Below are 19,414 nucleotides of genomic sequence, written 5' to 3' on the forward strand. Positions count from 1 at the left end.
TTAAATAAATACATGTATATACAGGTATCTCCAACAGTGTTTCCCTTTACTCATTAGGTAATAATAAACAGCACAATATCGCCCAACATGACCTTTACAAAGACATCTCAGAAGTTTGGGCAATGGGCAGACAGCAGAGCAAATACAGTCTTTGGCCTTGGATTTGCTTCTGAACAGCAGCTGTCAAAGGTAAGTTCAATGCATATTGGACAGTATTCGACTAATGTATTTATGCATGTTTATAATTCCATTGTTTCATTCATGCTTATTTATGTGATCCATAAGTTGTCAGGGGGATGCTGATGTTATCCTTTATTGGTCAGTTTCCGGCTTGCTCATCTGCCCTTATATGCAGAATAACTATACACAAAGTACAGATGGAAAGAAGCCATAGAGCAGGAGTTGTAGAAAGTACTACACTTAAAAATAATCTTGGTGGGCTGCTTTATGACGAAACAATACTCAGAAACGCTTCCAGCAAAGTAATTCCCATAGCAACCTCCCACTTGACAGAACATCGCACATATACATCCTCCTACATTCATTAGAGATGTGCCTGTCTGCTATATTCAGATAATACGGATCACTTTCATGGCTTCTCTGTGTTGTGATTTCTATTCCTCTGCTTCCGGCACAGCGGCATTCACATACTTCTGACTCTTAAGAATAAATGTAATATTTGCTTGTTTTATTTGTTTCGACAAAAAGCCTTGTACTATAAATAATATATCAACTAGCATTTTAAAATGAACAATGAAGGGTTTTCATGATCATGGTGAGAATAATAGTACAATAGTGCTGGTCAGTTGTAGCTTTGCAAATGATTTATGCACCACTTTTTGCATTCAGACTTTCCTGTTGGCATATTTACGGTACAATGTGTGCTGGGAGATCTATGTGTATATCCAGGCAAGTGCTGCTTTAATTGGGATTTCCATCCAAAAACTATTCTTTGGGGTTGTTTTCTCTGGAAAAAAGGTGCTTGCGAGGGGACATGATTACACTTTACAAGTACATTAGAGGACATTATAGACAAATAGCAGGGGACCTTTTTACCCATAAAGTGGATCACCGTACCAGAGACCACCCCTTTAGACTAGAAGAAAAGAACTTTCATTTGAAGCAACGTAGAGGGTTCTTCACAGTCAGGACAGTGAGGTTGTGGAATGCACTGCCGGGTGATGTTGTGATGGCTGATTCAGTTAATGCCTTTAAGAATGGCTTGGATGATTTTTTGGACAGACATAATATCAAAGGCTATTGTGATACTAAGCTCTATAGTTAGTATAGGTATGGGTATATAGAATTTAATTAAAAGTAGGGAGGGGTGTGTGTATGGATGCTGGGTTTTCATTTGGAGGGGTTGAACTTGATGTACTTTCTTTTTTCAACCCAATTTAATGTAATGTAACTAACTATGTGACTATGTTATAAAAGAAAATGCAGTTCTCTGCAATTGTCTGATTTGCATTAAATAAACATTTTCAGTGGGTTTAAAATTATTTGCAAATGTAATTTCAGTTGACAGCAGTGTTTAATTTATCCCTCACTGTTCAATACAGGGCCGAGCTGATCGGGCAACCTAGACAACCTGGTTGCCCCCCCCCCTCCCCCCCGCGCGTGCACGCACAAGCACACATTCACCATAATGGAGGGAGAGGGCAACAAAGGGGATGGAGGTAGCAGTGAATGTCAGAGGGGAGGGAGGTAGGAAGGGGAGAGTGACAGAGGAGGCAAGAGGGGAGCGATTCCAGACTAGGAAAAGAAAAAGACCCTTGAACAGGCACCTGCACAGTGCCCCTACATTGTTGCTCCTTAGGCAGGTGCCTCTTCTGCCTACTCCCTAGTTCCGACCCTGAACCAATGTAACAGGAGTCAGTTCTCCTCCAGGCATGTTAATAAATTAGATTTTTGTTGCATTGTTTTGACGTGCAAAGAATATAGACAGACAGATACATTTACATCGAAATTCATGTGAATGTTGCATATACATCACTGGACTATATTCAAAGTTGCTTAGAATTGCATTTTTTTATCATTATGCTCAATAGGTGTTATATAATGTAGGCAGGATTGTAATCTAATGTAGGTATGATTGTCCATAAATAAATTTGTTGTGTGCACTTGTGCCATGGAATGTGTGCAATGGTCCATAATGAGATGTCATGTTGCTTGCAGTAAAATGAAGACATTTTCATGTTGTTGTATGCTTGTGCACAAACATATTGTACTTTCTCTTAAATGATTTTGTAAGATAGAACCGGATTTGATATGGAATAGATGAGTGTTTTACCATTATTATATCTGATAACAATGCTGACCCTTTAACTAAGTAGAATAAACTGGCACTAAGTACAATACCTTGGTAGCATTTGAGGTGACAGTGTGTACTTTTGGGGACAAACATCCAATTTTCGGGCAGCAGGAATTGAAGGTGACCATCTGTGTTATTTTGTACATAGTTATTAAGGATTCTTACCTGTGTGCTTCACACTGCCTTTCAGTCACAACTGAGACTTGCAATTGTTTCGAACCTAAAAATGATAGAAAGATTTGTAACAAAAATAATAGAGAGAAAATGGAAACAGAACATTAATTATAATTGCATGGACAGAGAGCTGAAGTTGCAGTGCATTACAAGCAAGCTTCTGTAACCAGATAGACATGGCATTTAAATGCACACATTTTTTGTGCAGAATTTTGACTTGAACCAAAAGATGATTCTTCTTCCCAAAGGATTAATGATAAAATCATTAAAAGAAGCAAGAACTGTGGCGGGTTTATTTATTTATTTTTTGTCTCTTCTACGTCAGGGCTGTCAGGCATCAAATAATAGATCCTGGGTGTACCTCCAATTTTACAATAATCAGTTCTGATTCAGGCATGCACCATTTCCTAGGACAACTCACATTGTCTTCTACTTGAATTCGGCAGATTTTAGATGCCATAATTTTTAATTAGTGTTTTTGGTGCTTAATAAATCTCTAAAATTAAATTTTTTAAACTCAAACTCAAATTTGTGAGTTTTAGCTCAAAAACCTGGAATGGTGGAAAAAAATCTAAATTTGAACATCAATAAATCAGCCCCATAGTGTCTAGCCGCTTTTTAATTTAACTGAAAATAAATAATTGACGGGGTGAGGTTTTTTTAAACCTACAGTACATTCTTATCACCCTTTAATAAGACCCTTTAATATAGTAAAAATAAGCAATTTTTTTATGCATCTCTTAAAGGCACAATGCTCCAGTGTAACTTGAAAGGAATTTTCTATTGTGCCACCTCCCTACCTCGCCAGTGCCCCCTCTGGCCTTTCCGGTTAGGAATTTTTTCACCTCTGGCCTGGGTTGTCCACACTGTCCCTCACTCACACTTCGCCCTGTGGTAGAACCAGGGCTTCTAAGCCTCTGCCTTCTTGTTGGGGTACCAGCTACCCATTCTAGTCTAGCCCTGTCTGGCTAAGGCACCTAGTGCCTGTGCTTAGGAGACCTTATTATCTGTACCTACAGGAACCGAATACCACACCCTGGGTGGAAACCCTAATTATATACCTTCAGCCACCGGTCCCTCTAGTTCTCTCTAATGGTGGAGGGGAATATTACACTTAATCCCTTTTCCTTTGCCTCAACCTAGTGGCGGTTTCACCAAACTACATTCAACACATTATTTCACTTATTCACTTATCAAACAAACATTTTCAATCATTTTTGCACACATCACGGCTATTCCCTTACAAATCTTATCCATATCTTCTATTATGTCTTCTCTCCACTGTCAATTCAGTATATTGATTCAGTATATTGATATTATTAGTATTATTATTAATAATAATTCATATTATTATTATAAGCTCTTTTATTATGCTTTTCCCCTGAACCCTCTCTTCCTTGATTGCCACCCTCAAGGTTTCATCCTGTGTCTTTTTATCTCTACTTTCCATTAAAATTGCTGATTATACTCTGCTTTTGTCACATGTGCGTCCCTCTTTTTCTGTTCTTTATTTCTGCCATTAAGTAAACCTGAAGTTATATTTAGCAGGATTACAGGATTATCTGTTGAAAGTCTTCCCCGGGATGGTGAGGCAATATGATTGAAATTGGCCAAACTGCCCAACCAGATCTGGGCATTTATTACTTGTTTTAGATATTGGCAGATGGGAGGTACTTGAGTTATCATTCAACAACTGCATGGAGAGTCTGAATATACATATGCTTTTTCTGATGTACACAAAATCTACCTTTTACAGCCCTTGTGTATCCCTTGACTTACCTATATACAGCTTGCATCCATCTTGGGCTTTTCTTTCTTATCTCTAGCTCTTCTTTGCTCACAGATCCAAATATCTATTAAGAAAAAGGCTCCAATGAAACAAAAGGATAGTATAAGTGCCCAATCGAAATTTCAGGTCTTTTAAGCTTATTATTGCAGTTGCTGGCAGGCATAAATTCTAAGCAGTCTGTGTAGAGCTGGGGATGAATACACAAGTATGCATGTCCTCTTCAATGAATAGAGCAGGCACGGTGAAGATGCTTTTGTAAATTGGTTCAGGCACCTCTCCCCTCTCTCAGCACATCTATTCCATGAACATTGGCTGGCATGTGAGAACTACACAATGAAAAGCAGCAATACGATTCCACCCATGTAAGCTTGCTTCTTGTTTGGCTTCATATGTGAAATATGGTTCATTTATTAAAGCAAACACATTTGAAAAATTAGACACACTTTGACCTGTTAGCAACGGTACTTGTACTGTTACATACCCCAATAACTCCTGGTGCTAGTTTAGCTGTGGATGCATTTCCTACAGTTGCAAGCAGTGTGCAGCCGCCATGCTACAGTAATAGTTAAAAACCCTGTGCCTTTTGCACTGTACACATTGCGCTTTCTATGTAAATAACTCCTGAGGCTGGAGAACCATAATAAATGATAGTGGGGCTCTCCTATCTGCAACTGAAGGCTATCGAGGCATGCCAGAAACCGTAGTTCAATAACTGGATATTTGCAGACTCAATCATAACTAATGGGCTATGTTTTGCTACATGTGTGGGCATTAAGAAATACTAAAATCCATCAAACTCCAAAATTACCTTCAGCACTATAAATATAAGTATACATATACATACTATTGGCAGGCTGATTTTTTGTACTGCCTAAATATTCAAGATGTACTTGAGATTCCCTACAGGCTTCCCATCTACAGCCACTGCTGCTTTGTGTTGGCTACACAGGGCAGTGACTCCATGCTTAGACCCATCCTGGAGACAGCACTGCAGATAGCAGTATATCAGCACTATGATTCTTCTGCTATCATATGCACAGTCAACTTGCTGCTTACTAAATGTGCCCCTTTCAGTTTAAACTCAATGAACTGATTCTATAGGTCTATGACTCCTATCCTATAAATATGAAATCAAATCGGTTGACTCTAGGTCTGTGCAAACATCTGACATGGTATTTGTATTAATAAGCTAATTTTTTATTGAAATAAAATCTTTTCATGCAATGCAAAATCATCTTATTTTTAAAGTGGGTTTACATTGGGCGTAGCAATGAATGCTTCCATAGATACATACATTACCAGGCACTGCCTTCAGGTGGGTTTTTAGTGCTCCACTTTTGTGGAAAAATGTCAAAAAACACACACACACGGATGTTATTGTTATATATTTATTGTATATATTTGACCATGTTGTGTCCTTGCTAAAATAGAGAGACAGATTCAATGACGACAATATTATCTATACAAATCAAGAGAGAAAATAGTGAAATAAATCATTGCAAGGATACTGTAAAAGTCTGTTTGACATAATATAAATCAGCATATAAAAGAACTTATGGATACATTTATAATAACATATAATCCTGTTTAATCGCCAAAGCAGGGAGAAAGGCACATTCAAATGATATTTATGCACCTCTATTATACACACGCTAAACTAATTTCTTCCAAACAATACTGTAATGGATGTGTGATACTGCACATACATGTCCTCTTTTCATTGTATTCTCTGCTTTTTGCATGCCTGCAGTGGTGTTGATAGGAAACATTATAAACACACCAGGTTAAAGGGATCCTGTCATTAGAAAACATGTTTTTTTCAAAACGCATCAGTTAATAGTGCTACTCCAGCAGACTTCTGCACTGAAATCCATTTCTCAAAAAAGGAAAAAGATTTTTTTATATTCAATTTTGAAATCTGACATGGGGCTAGACATTTTGTCAATTTCCCAGCTGCCCCCAGTCATGTGACTTGTGCCTGCACTTTAGGAGAGAAATGCTTTCTGGCAGGCTGCTATTTTTCCTTCTCAATGTAACTGAATGTGTCTCAGTGAGACATGGGTTTTTACTATTGAGTGTTGTTCTTAGATCTACCAGGTAGTTGTTATCTTGTGTTAGGGAGCTGTTATCTGGTTACCTTCCCATTGTTCTTTTGTTTGGCTGCTGGGGGGGAAAAGGGAGGGGGTGATATCACTCCAACTTGCAGTACAGCAGTAAAGAGTGATTGAAGTTTATCAGAGCACAAGTCACATGACATAGGACAGTTGGGAAATTGACAATATGTCTAGCCCCATGTCAGTTTTCAAAATTGAATATAAAACAATCTGTTTGCTCTTTTGAGAAATGGATTTCAGTGCAGAATTCTGCTGGAACAGCACTATGAACTGATTAATTTTGGAAAAAAAATTTTTTCCCATGACAGTATCCCTTTAACAAATTATGGATAGAATCCAATAGCTGGTGTATCTGTTTAATTACTTGTACCATATCAGAGGGATAAGCAAGCTAGTAAGTGAAGCGGGGCGAACCCCTGCTCTTTAATGCGTCAATGATGTAACGCAGAGGTTTACCCTTCTTTACTTGCCACTGTATGTTTGGTAATTGCCTTACAATAATCGTGGGAGTGGTGCCAAACTCTCTAACCAACACAAGGCAGTTCTTCTATATCAGAGAGGCTGGGGGAAAAAGGATAATTGGTTCTTCATGCTATATGGTTAGTCAATACAGATAATGCACTTGGCACGGAAAAGTGGAAGAGAACACTGGCCATCAGAGAGTCTACCATACATTGAGAAACATTCAAAGGGACACATAGATTTCTTAGGTTAAACAACTTAATTTTTTTTTAATGGTTTCCTCTCACACTTTATATATTTGAGAATAAATTACAGTGTTATAAGGAATAATCTCTCTCCTGCTTCAAAATAATTTAACTAGAGTGAATTGTGACAACTTTGATCACAAAGGTACATTGCACTTTCACTACATGCAGTTCCCACAGTGCAAAACAATTGTATTAAAATTAAGTAGAGCATTAATACGTGTCATGGATGGTCAGTTGTAACTTGGAGAGTGATCATAATGCTGAGTGTAGTACAATCCCAGACATGGGCATAACTACAGAGCAAGCAGACCCTGAGGCTGCAGGGGAGCCCAGGAGGTAAAGGGCCCCATCCATGAGGCCCCAATCATTCTCAATTTCCCAGAAAGTTCAGCTGCAATCATCACTTGTCTCAGATTTCTGGTGTTTATGATCTACCATGTAGCTGCAAATTCATGCTATTTAGTTGCGATAGACAGGTGTAGCTGCTATATTGTAAAAACAGGATATTGCAGGTGTATGTTGACAAGAAGGCATTGCATTCAAGCACCCTTATTACTCTGAAACAATTAAAGGAAAACTATACCCCTCACACAATGTAAGTCTCTATAAAAAGATATTGCATAAAACAGCTCACATGTAAAACCCTGCTTCATGTAAATAAACCATTTTCATAATAATATACTTTTTAGTAGTATGTGCCATTGGGTAATCATAAATAGAAAATAGACATTTTAAAAAATAAGGGCCGCCCCCTGGGATTGAATGATTCACGGTGCACACTAACATACCAAGCAAACCAGACTTGTTAGCTCACATGAGCCAATTAACAGACAGAGTTGTGTCTTTTGCTCCCACACTTCTTCCTGTTACAGTTAGAGTTGAAGTATTTCTGGTCAGGTGATCTCTGAGACAGCACACAGACCATCATGAAATGGTGGCTCAAGGCAAGAGATGTAAAAGGACAATATTTACTTAAATATATATTCCAGTTTGATAAGATTCTTTTATAATATTTGATATAAATTTGCTCAAGTATTCATTTTGGTTTATAGTTTTCCTTTAAGAGAGCTTTTATTACTCATGCTTTTATAGCACTTTACAACATAAACATAGTATTACATTTTTAGCCTGCATAAAATGAAATGAACAACAAATTAAAAACAACAATAAATGAAAATCAAAGTACCTGTTTTACGGAATATTTATTTTGTAATCTTCACATCCTACACAAGAGTACATCCAGTAATTCTCTTCAGTGGGAGAAGTGGTGCTGCCTGACTGAGTGGTGCTTATACAGCACTAAGTGAATGCTGGGAAAGCAGGGAGAGCAAGGAGTAAGTGGTGGCACAACTGCCGAGAGACTGTATATACAGCATCAGAGACACATTTCATATGTTGTTTTCCTTGCTTTACATATTGTGCAGTCGGTAGCCTTCCAGTTCTAAGTGGCAGTATTAGTTGACAAAATGTCTGTTAACCCTCAAACAACTTAGAGGCAGATGTATTGGGGAATCCCAAAAGATTTCTGCCAATTTGATCAATTTTTTTCAGATGTATCAAAACTGTCCTCACTATCACATACTTGATAATGTAATGTAATAAAAAAATTCTACGTCTAGTAACCAGTAGCAACCCATTTATTTTTTTTACCAAACAGAATACAGATAAACTTTAAAATACAAGGGCTGTGTTATATATATATATATATATTGCCCAGGCCTGGACTGGTAAGCTGTAGATTCTGGCCAATGGCACAGTGGCTGCTGTAAGATGCCATAGAGAGTAGTTGTTTATGGGATTGTCTTGACCTGAGTTTTCCCCCATAGGATCTGGAAGACTGGAGTTTTTATGTTGCTCAGTGCTGTCCAGCTTCCATATAGTTGGCTGACTGACCAACTGTGTGGGGACTATAATGAAGTAATAATGTTATATAAAAAAAGTCTCTAGAACCCTTGAATAGGCTGGACAAGAGCACTAAATATCCTCCTCTTCTTCATAGTATATTGTCATGCGATGAGTAAACCAAATGAGATCATCATTTTAGCATTCATCCAATTCAACATTAACTTGGTAATGCATCTCTGTTGTATGTGCTTGTCAGTTTGCAGATAAATTTCAAGAAGTCAAAGAAGCAGCAAAGTTAGCACGAGACAGATCTCAAGAGAAGATGGAGACCTCAAGCAATCACTCCCAGGTAAATCTTCATACCGCCAGCCCAATAAATTAGGATTAGAAGGAATGTTAAAATGAAACCCCAGCATCTGAATAGCCATGCCTTTAAGATTCCTTCTCTATGTCTTTAAATATACCGAATAGTCAGTTGTATTGGTCTTCTCCAGCTTTATCATCATCAGCATGCATGTCTCAGTCACTTTATGCATTCTCATAGATCTTCAATAAAACCTTCTGCCTGTGCCTAATTATTGTTGTTACAACTAAGCCCCAAGTCAAAACAAAGCTTAAATCTGTTTACAATTGTGTGTGTGTGTGTGTGTGTGTATGCATACAGATTTTGTTACTATGCAATGTCTCTGTTGTCTTGTGAATGAAAAACTAATAAAATGCAACTTTTAGGCCAGTTAGCAAGCTATTAAATACCGGGTACTGTGAAACTGGCGGATGCTATTATTGTAGAATTTAAAGAGAAAATGATGCCAAACAAGTTACTAAGCAAATGCTGCTGTCATACCGCTGCTGGGTTAAAATGTTACTATAGCAACCAAGCATGAGTAGGGTTCAAGCAGGTTTCTCATCTAGCTAGGATTGACAGGAGAAGAAAACAGTGTTAAAAAATATTTAACCATTTTGTCTGTTTAAGAAGAAAAAGGATTTCTGGTTTCAGAGTTATTTTCTTAGAGCGGTTGGGTAAAAGCTTCCAGAGTGAGACCCACACGTTCAAACTCTACCCTCATAGGTTTGTGGGCATAATGAAATGTTTTCTCCATTTTTGCCAGAAAAAGGAGACAGATAGGGGCCTATATATTTATATATATATATATATATATATATATATATATATATATATATATATATATATATATATATATATATATATATATATATATATTGTGGTGTAAAATGAAATTTTCCAAAGAAAAACAGTGTAAAAGCTTTGTAAAATAATGGAGAATTTATCAAGGTGTGTTTTATGTTCGCCATGCGAACGCCAAATTTGCAGACCTTTGTAATTTAGTTCCGGCGAAAGTTGCTCAAAGAAAAGTTGCGTAAAAACAATGTGCAGTTTGTACATGGCGATGTTTGGCGAATTGTTCGTAGTTTCAATGTTGAAACCATTAGATTCTGGCTTCAGGCACCAAGTCATATAGTAACCTAAAGGGATGGGTTTAAAAACTGGGTGACTCTAACATAACACTTGCTCAGAAGCATTATGAACAGCCCATTATCTACTCCGGAGTACTTCTGTACATTCTCAAAACCTATATTAATTATTCCTAAAAATGAATGGAGCTAAAAATGCCATTTTTATTGCACCAGCCTAAAGTTTCAGCTTGTCAATAGCAGCAATGATCCAGGACTTCAAACTTGTCACAGGGGGTCACCATCTTGAAAAGTGTCTGTGACACTCACATGCTCAGTGGGCTCTGAGCAGCTGTTGAGAAGCTAAGCTTAGGGGTCGTTGCAAATTATCAAGCACAAAATGAGGTTTGTCTGTAATATAAGCTGATGCTACTGGGCTGATTATTAAATTCTGATGCTAATTGCACTGGTTTCTGGGCTGCTATGTAGTAATTATCTGTATTAATTACTAATCAGCCTTATACTGTGACAGTTATATTCTATGTGTACTGTATAGTGTGAGTGAGTCACTTACTAAGCTCAGTAAGTGACAGCAGCACAGAGCATGTGCAGTGAATCAGCAGAAAAGAAGATGGGGAGCTACTGGGGCATCTTTGGAGACACAGATCTTTACTGTTAAAGGGCTGTGGTTTTCTTGGGCTGGTACAGAAGCCCAAAATATAATGTACAACATTTCTAGCCTACTTCTTTAGTTAGGCTTTAGTTCTCCTTTAATGTAAATGTAGTGTACATCCCCCCCGGAAGCAAGGAATCCCAGTTGAAGAACTCCATTAGCAGTAGGGTGGGTAACCTTCATTTCTTCTTGTGTGTTTCCTGTGTTTAACTCTACATTGCTGTATACTGTATGTAGACAAAAAGTAGTTAGAAGTTGCACATTCCAAGTCACAGGTATGAGGTGCTGATCCCACGGAGGCTGCCCATTAAAGTCTCCAATATCAATAATATTCCAAATTAAAAAGGCAGATTGCACACTCCACATAAAAATAGTGAAAGTTTTATTAAATAAAGAGTTACATAAACAGGGGCAACATAAATACTACCCTTTATATAAAAACAGGGAGAGGTTTAGTATTGGTATTTCTACAAGATGGATGTTGAAGAAAAGGCTAATAATGACCAAACGTGCTGTGAAAAAAAACATGCACTCCTACTATTAGCAGCATTTAGTCCATCTAGCTCTTTATCTTGGCCATGACAGCTTGCTCTCCAGATTTATAACAAATTGCCAAGATGTGTGGTCTTTTTCCTGGCTTCAAGCTCCAGACTTATTAATGCAGCCTGTTATAACAAATGAAAGCTTCCAAATCCTCTGCTAATTGTCAGAGTCTGCACACTGGCAGATAAACGTGCTGCTCACCAGCTCCTTCTACAGCAGCTTTGGCTTGCAGCTAATGACATCTTCGAGTAAAACAATGAAGTAGCTTGCTAAAGAAAAGCTGCACAGTGTTTAAATGTTATAAGGTTTCAAATATCTTAGGAAAGGGAAGATACTGTATCACTGGGAAACTATTGTTTCTTCATGTGTCTCACTCAGGAAACATCCACACAGTATTTTACAGAACAACCTTGAAATATGATAAGATACAATAAAGCCCACAATTATCCATTTGGAAATAGAGTGGAAAGATAGTTTCTTAAGGTGGAAAGGTGATGCAAGGTTGTTGTTCTGTGGCATATACTATGAATGATCCCTCGGCATATACTTTATATGGCCGCGAAACTTTCTTGCTACTATTGTGATACCTCAAGCCATGTTGGAGTTGAATGCCTTTGCAAGACCAACAAGTCAGCATGTTACCAGTTTTCCCTTCTATTTATAATTTCTTATATCTTTTCACAAGGTTTGCTAAATATTTAGGGATATATGATGACATATCAAAGTATTACAAGCAGGGCTGCCATCAGTAATGGGACCTGATTATTAGTCACATGGTGGGATGTGCTGTCAACATGTAGAATGGGGCCACACTACAAAAAGTTCACGTGCCTGCCTTTAGGTTTTCATTTATTTTTTGAAGAAGTCGGTTTATTCAATATCTTTATTTTTGCTTGTGAAATGTCTATATAAGGAGGCCTTTATAGTTTGATTCAGTTCAGCACAATGATGTGTTTGCAAATATAAGTATTTGTGATTGGTCCTATCTTTGGTGTTTGCTTTAGGAGTCTGGACGGGAAACTCCATGTTCTACTCGCGCATCAAGTATTAATGGAACAGATGATGAGAAAGCTTCTCATGGGGAGCCGCCTGATGCAGAGCTAAAGATTGAAAATGATAAGCTGAAGACTGCCCTAGCACAAAGGTAATTTGCTTGTACTCGTGTGTCACAAAGTTGTCAAATTAATAATTCTTCTCTATAGGAATTTATAGCTTGGTCATGAGTGCACAGAAATGTTGCATGTTATTAACATCTTTCTAAAAGAAGTTAATTTTCTACTATCACAAACCATTTTGGATCACAGAAGGCAAGTGTATTTTAAAGGGGTTAACTTTGAATTAACTTTTAGTATGATGTGCAATTGTTTTTTATTATTATTATTATATCTTTTTATTCAGCAGCTTTCCAGTTTACAATTTCAGCACTCAGGTCCTAGCAACCATACATAGATGGGGTCAGTGACCCCAGAAAAAGAATTAAAGTAATTAAGCATAAAAATTAAATAAGAAAGTTGCTTAGAATTTGCTATTAGTGTTGGGCGAATCCAACCAGCTTTACTCAAAATTCATGGAATTGTGAAATGCTGAATGCTGGAATGCTGAGTGCTGAACAGAAGATGCCATTTTGACCAGTTATAAGCATCGCCAGCATTATTCCTATTACCAGTCAAACTATATTTAGATCTCAAGCCATTGCCAAATCATTTTAATTAAACTAAAGCTGATCAACTGTGTATTTTGTTCACATTTTAATAAGCAAAGTAGATTTTGTATTTGGCCAAATTCAAAGAAAGAAATCCAGTACAACAAAAACTGCTCCTAAATATCAGTGTAACTCCAGTCGCTTTCTTGCAAAAAACAGTTCAGCAGTGCTACCTATAGTATATGGATTTTGGCCAGCAGTGTCCATATTTCTCACTGTGCCTTCACATTTTATCTACACCAATTATTTTGTCATGAAGTTTCTGTCTTGCTTTCCTCATTTGTCTTGATGTATTCTCATATTTACTAAAACTTGCTGATTATAATGCCTGGGCAGCCCATATTTAGAATCAAGCCTGGTTTAAATTGGCCAATTTTGTGGTTTGCTTATAAATTGCAGAGAATGATAATTCAGATCTTAATGCAGCATAGCAGCCAGATTCTCACTTCACTTGTAGATTTCATCTTACTCACCATGAAAAGTCGTGTTATGTGGAGCCGTGGGCTCTTGTCACTTACATTTTATAGGGAGAAAGGGATGGGCGAATTTGACCTGTTTCGTGTCGCCGATGGTGATCAAAATTATAGTAAGATCCCTTTCAATGGCGTAACTAGATATTACTGGGTCCCACTGAAAATAATTTTCAGGTTATGTTTAGAGGTTCACTTGTTTTTCCAATATTTATTGAAACTCCATATGAATTAGGACCCCCTGGACTGCAGCTGCAGGATTTGCTTCCTCTATAATTACACCCCTGATCCCTTTTCTGGAACCAGGTCCCAAGCATTTCGAATAACAGATCTTATACCCATGGTTTTCTGGATAGCAGTTTCTTTGTAAGGATCACCATACTTTAAGTCTGCAAAAAAAAAAAAATTCAAACATGAAATAAACCCAATTGTTTTGCCACCAATATGGATCCATGCAGGTTAGTCACACTCAAGTACAAGCTACTGTTTGATCATTACAGACAAAAAGGAAATATTTTTAAAAAGTTGATCGCCTTGCTATAATTCAGAGCTTTCTGTATAATGGATTTCTGGATAAGGGATCCCATACCTGTACTTCCATTAAAGTACAGGTATCCATTGTTAAATTCACTGTAATTGGTTCTTCTTTTAAATAATTGTTTTCATATGAATACCAGCTCCTCCAATGTGAAGAAATGGGAAACTGAACTGGAAACACTAAGCGAGAACAACGCCAGGCTGTCAACTGCTCTTCAGGAATCCATTGCCAGTGTAGAACATTGGAAGCGACAGTTTCTGGCCTGTAAGGATGAGAGTGATCAACTCAGAATCAAGGTATTTATTTATATTTAAATCTGTAAATGTTATTATAGTTTTCAGAAGGGTGGCTGGGAAATCCTTGGAGAGCTGACATTTGCTGAGGTACCTTCCATTTGTAACAAGCGATTTGTGACTAATGATCTGAAAACCGATGAAGACACATTTGTAGTGCTAGAATTGCCTTTCTTTCAGTTCGGAAGCTCTCCTGTTATCTGCTCTCCTGTTATCTTGCAATGAGCTTTACATACCACTTGCTAGGGTTATTGACCAACATTGTCAAAGTATAAAAGGAGCAAAGCCAAAGCAAATAGAACTTCAGGGTATGTTCAGTCACACAAGTGAACCACGGACAAATGAATCCGTGCCCTCCAAAAAAATCATAAATTCAATAAATAAGAATATCTGATACATTTCACTATTCTACTGTGAAGTTGATTCAGGCCTGGACTGTGATTCAAAATAGGCCCTGGCATTTCGCAGAGGCCCAAACAGCCCCCACCAGCCCACTACTAAGGGGCCCATTTACTGAGGGTCAAAGTGAATTTTTGAATTCAAAAACTTCGAATTTCGAAGTAATTTGTTGGGTACTTCGACCATCGAATAGGCCAAAATTCGATTCGAATTGAAAAAACTTCAACTTCGAAAATCGAAGTACTGTCTCTTTAAAAAAACTTTGACTTCGCCACCTTAAACCTGCCAAATGGCTGTTTAGCCTATGGGGGACCTCCTATAAACTTTTGCTAAATTTTGAGTAGTCAAAGTATTTTTTTGTAAAATCGTTAATCGATCGATCAAACGATTTTTACTTTGATCGAAAAAATACTTTGACTATCCAAGTATCAAATTCGATGGTCGAATTTCAAAGTTTTTTTAACTTCGAAATTTGACCCTTAGTAAATGTGCCCCTGACTGTCATTTTACAGCAGCCCCAGTCCAACGCATACAGCTGCCACTTGTTGTTACTTTGTGTTAAGTGTTGGCGGCCCTGCCATATTTAAAGAACAGGAATCTGGGGCTTCACTATCCAAAACCAGGTATTGATGCTCTCCAGGCGGGAAAAATGTTACAAAACTCTTTTTAGAGTTTGGACTTCCCCATTACACTGTCAGATCTTGTATAAATGGGCAACACCTCCCCAGGAGTCTTTGACCAAAAATGATCACATTAAGAACAAGTTGTCTGAAAGAAACTACAGACCCTTTCTTGGATTGGCAAATATCATTGTTCATGGGTACACCATCAATAGAGCCCGGAACAACAATAAACCAAAGCCAATTCTTGGCTTGAATGAAAAGTGTTATGATTGGTGAAAGAAAAACGTTGCATTCCAGCATAAAAACCTTATTCCATCTATATAACATGGTTTGGGCCTACTTTGCTGCCTTTGGACAGCTTGCCATCACTGATGGAACTATGAATTCTTAATTATACCTGCCAATTCTGCAGGAAAATGTCAGGGTGACCTTTTGTAAACGGAAGCAAACATTATGCAGCAAGAATAGTTAAAGCAGAATCATATCTGACTCCTCTGTTTAATTGGGTTCTCACTATCTAGTTTTCAGACTTGCATGAAAAAACATCATGTTTTAAATCATATTGATACAGAAACATTACATTTAAAAGCATTCTTACCATTTCAAGGATTATTGTAGAGTAATATCTCCAAAATAATTAGTATGTACTGTATGTATTTATTAAAGTCCGAATGGTAAAAACTCGAAAGATTTAATTTTTTTAAACTAGAAAATCTGAATTTTTTGAGATATATTAAACCCCAAGACTGCAAAAAGTCTGAATACGAAAATCCACCATCTCAAACCTGCCACGGTTGTATAAATAAAAAGTATGTACTGTATGTATACATATACACTCGGGTGTTATTTATTAAAGTCTGATGGAAAATACGTTTTTTTTTATGATGAAAAAACTAAAATTTTGATTCATTAAACCCCAAAACTGCAAAAGTCTGAATCCGAAAATCCGCCATCTCAAACCTGTCGAGGTTGTATATAAGTTAATGGGAGAGGTCCCTCTCCTATTTTGAAGTTACCATGGTCTGCACGGGAAAAAGCCCGAAAAAAACTAGCGATTCTGGGGAAAAAATCACATCGGCTCTTCTCTCCATTGTATTGAGTTTTTCCCCGATTCAATTTTTAATAATAAATAAGGTCTAATCGTGGATTCTAGTTTGGTCAGACTTTTTAATTTTAAAAAATCAGATACATTCGGATTTTGATAAATAACCCCCTTAGACTGAAAATGCTCCTTTATTTGCTGTTTCATTATAGTTCAGGACTGAGACAGTTCTATCCAATGTGTTTTTTTTCCTAGATTGGAGACCTTGAAACGCAATGTGATGAGATAGAAAAGGAAAGAGAGAGGAACAAGGAGCTCAGCAAAAGATTACAAGAACTGGAAGTTGAAATCCAGGACAAAGAAGCAGTAAGTTACCTTGTAACTGCAATATCTTCACTTATAATGCATAATGTCTCTGTTCTATTAATAAGCTCTGGAATGTGACTGCTAACATCATGACGTGCAGCTTGTCAGCCATAAATAGAGACCACTGTAAATATATTGTTACTATAATTTACTGGATTCTTAAGTTTGGCCCCTTTGCATCTAAGGGCAGTGGCACACTATGCTATTGAGGGAGATTAGTCGCCCAGCGACAAATCGCCTCTCCTTCGGGCAACTAATCTCCCCTAAAAGCCTTCCCATCTGCTAGAATGTATATTCTGCGGGATGGCACTCGGATCACTTCAGCTTTCTGGTCGCCCGAAGTTTCCTCGTGAGGCAACTTTGGGCGACTTCGCAAAACCAATTAGTCACCTGAAGAAGCGATTTGTCTCTGAGTGATTAATCTCCCCCCAGTAGCAGCGTGTGCCACTGCCCTTAAAATAATTTAAGGGGGACCTGTCCCCCTAAGAAATAATTCCAGATTCATTTCTATCATGTTAGTTGAGCAGCATCAACTTTATTTACACTGTATTTATTATTTAAATGCTGTTTCCTTCAGTCTTGGAATTACACAATCACAGCAAGCAGGCAGGAGCCATTTTGTGGACACTGTTATTAAGACAAGTTGTGTGTCACCCCAAAATCTTGTGTATGCACCAGAATTGGGGCCCTTATGCCCATGCCCAGTGCCCTACACAATTATAGAGCCTGAAGAGGGAGGGGGAATATGAGGAGAGGAGTGATATCTAAGAATTACTCAATGGAAAGTGAAAGTAATTGACTGCCCCACCTCTATGCCTCAGGGAGGTAATATTTGATTGACAGCTTAGATATTTAAACAGCTTTATAACAAGGATGGATGTTTTAATGAAAAAAGTTGACAGGTCCACTTTAATACAGGTAGGGACCTGTTATCCAGAATGCTCAGCACTTGGTGTTTTCTGCATAAGGATTCTTTATGTAATTTGGATCCTCATACCTTAAGTCTACTAAGAAAGTATTTAAACATTAAACTGTTTGTTGTAATTTGGTCCTTTGACTTCAATCCATAGCTTTGATTCCTTTGTTCTTCTCCTTATAGACTGAGCTACTATTTGTTTGAAAAAATCAATGCATAGTGCTAACAATCAATAGTACTACAGCAGTACAAAGATAAGATACAAATGGACATGGTTTCCTCTTATAAGCCCTTGCTTTTTTTTAACATCTTATCTGGCTGATTTTTTGCCACACTATACTAGAGGTAAAACTGTCACAGTAATGCAGGACATTTTTGTTTAAAAAAATAATAAAAAAATTAAAAAAAAGACGCACACACATATATATATATATATATATATATATATATATTATCAAAACAGGGGGGTTGTGGGAGCACTCTAAAGGCTTTAAAGTATATATATATATATAAGTATAATAAATGCTATTGCATATGTACCCAAAACAGGGGTTATTTTGTTACAAAGTTATGATCATAAAATTGATAAGCCACCATACCACGTCAAGGTAAACCCCGAATGGCGGTCCCTAACTTGTTTTATATTTTATGTGCATTTTAGCATTACCTGTAATCAATGTCCGTTGAACGCTGTTTTTTCACTGAGGGCTAAATCCTCCCCAGCCAGCAATCAGGCTTTTAAAGGAGAGATATTCCCAAAACAAACGCCCAATTTTAAAAGCATAGGATCACCACTAGTTTAAAGGGGGGGTATGGGGTGCTACAACCACTGAAGCTACGCCACAGCTTCCGGCTAAATATACAATATCAAAACAGGGGGGTTGTGGGAGCACTCTAAAGGCTTTAAAGTATATATATATATATATAAGTATAATAAATGCTATTGCATATGTACCCAAAACAGGGGTTATTTTGTTACAAAGTTATGATCATAAAATTGATAAGCCACCATACCACGTCAAGGTAAACCCGAATGGCGGTCCCTAACTTGTTTTATATTTTATGTGCATTTTAGCATTACCTGTAATCAATGTCCGTTGAACGCTGTTTTTTCACTTAGCCCTCAGTGAAAAAACAGCGTTCAACGGACATTGATTACAGGTAATGCTAAAATGCACATAAAATATAAAACAAGTTGGGGACCGCCATTCGGGGTTTACCTTGACGTGGTATGGTGGCTTGTCAATTTTGTGATCATGACTTTGTAACAAAATAACCCCTGTTTTGGGTACATATGCAATAGCATTTATTATACTTATATATACTTTAAAGCCTTTAGAGTGCTCCCACAACCCCCCTGTTTTGATAATATATATATATATATATATATATATATATATATATATATATATATATATATATATATGTGTGCGTATGTCTTTTTTTAACAAAAAGACTTATGCCCTGCATTACTGTGACTATTCCTCTAT

General features: G+C 37.3%; 1 protein-coding gene across 1 annotated transcript in view; it reads left to right on the plus strand.

The window, feature by feature from the left end:
* Positions 1 to 19,414, plus strand: part of homer2.S (homer scaffold protein 2 S homeolog) — a 75,816-nt gene that overhangs the window by 47,466 nt on the left and 8,936 nt on the right. Inside the window, exons 3-7 of the mRNA XM_018255388.2 lie at positions 58 to 189; positions 9,203 to 9,295; positions 12,580 to 12,719; positions 14,425 to 14,581; positions 16,898 to 17,008. Coding sequence (XP_018110877.1) covers positions 58 to 189; positions 9,203 to 9,295; positions 12,580 to 12,719; positions 14,425 to 14,581; positions 16,898 to 17,008 — 633 coding nt within the window. The remainder of the gene's footprint in view (positions 1 to 57; positions 190 to 9,202; positions 9,296 to 12,579; positions 12,720 to 14,424; positions 14,582 to 16,897; positions 17,009 to 19,414) is intronic.

The sequence above is a fragment of the Xenopus laevis genome, chromosome 3S (genome assembly GCF_017654675.1).
Source record: "Xenopus laevis strain J_2021 chromosome 3S, Xenopus_laevis_v10.1, whole genome shotgun sequence".
NCBI classification, from domain to species: domain Eukaryota; kingdom Metazoa; phylum Chordata; class Amphibia; order Anura; family Pipidae; genus Xenopus; species Xenopus laevis.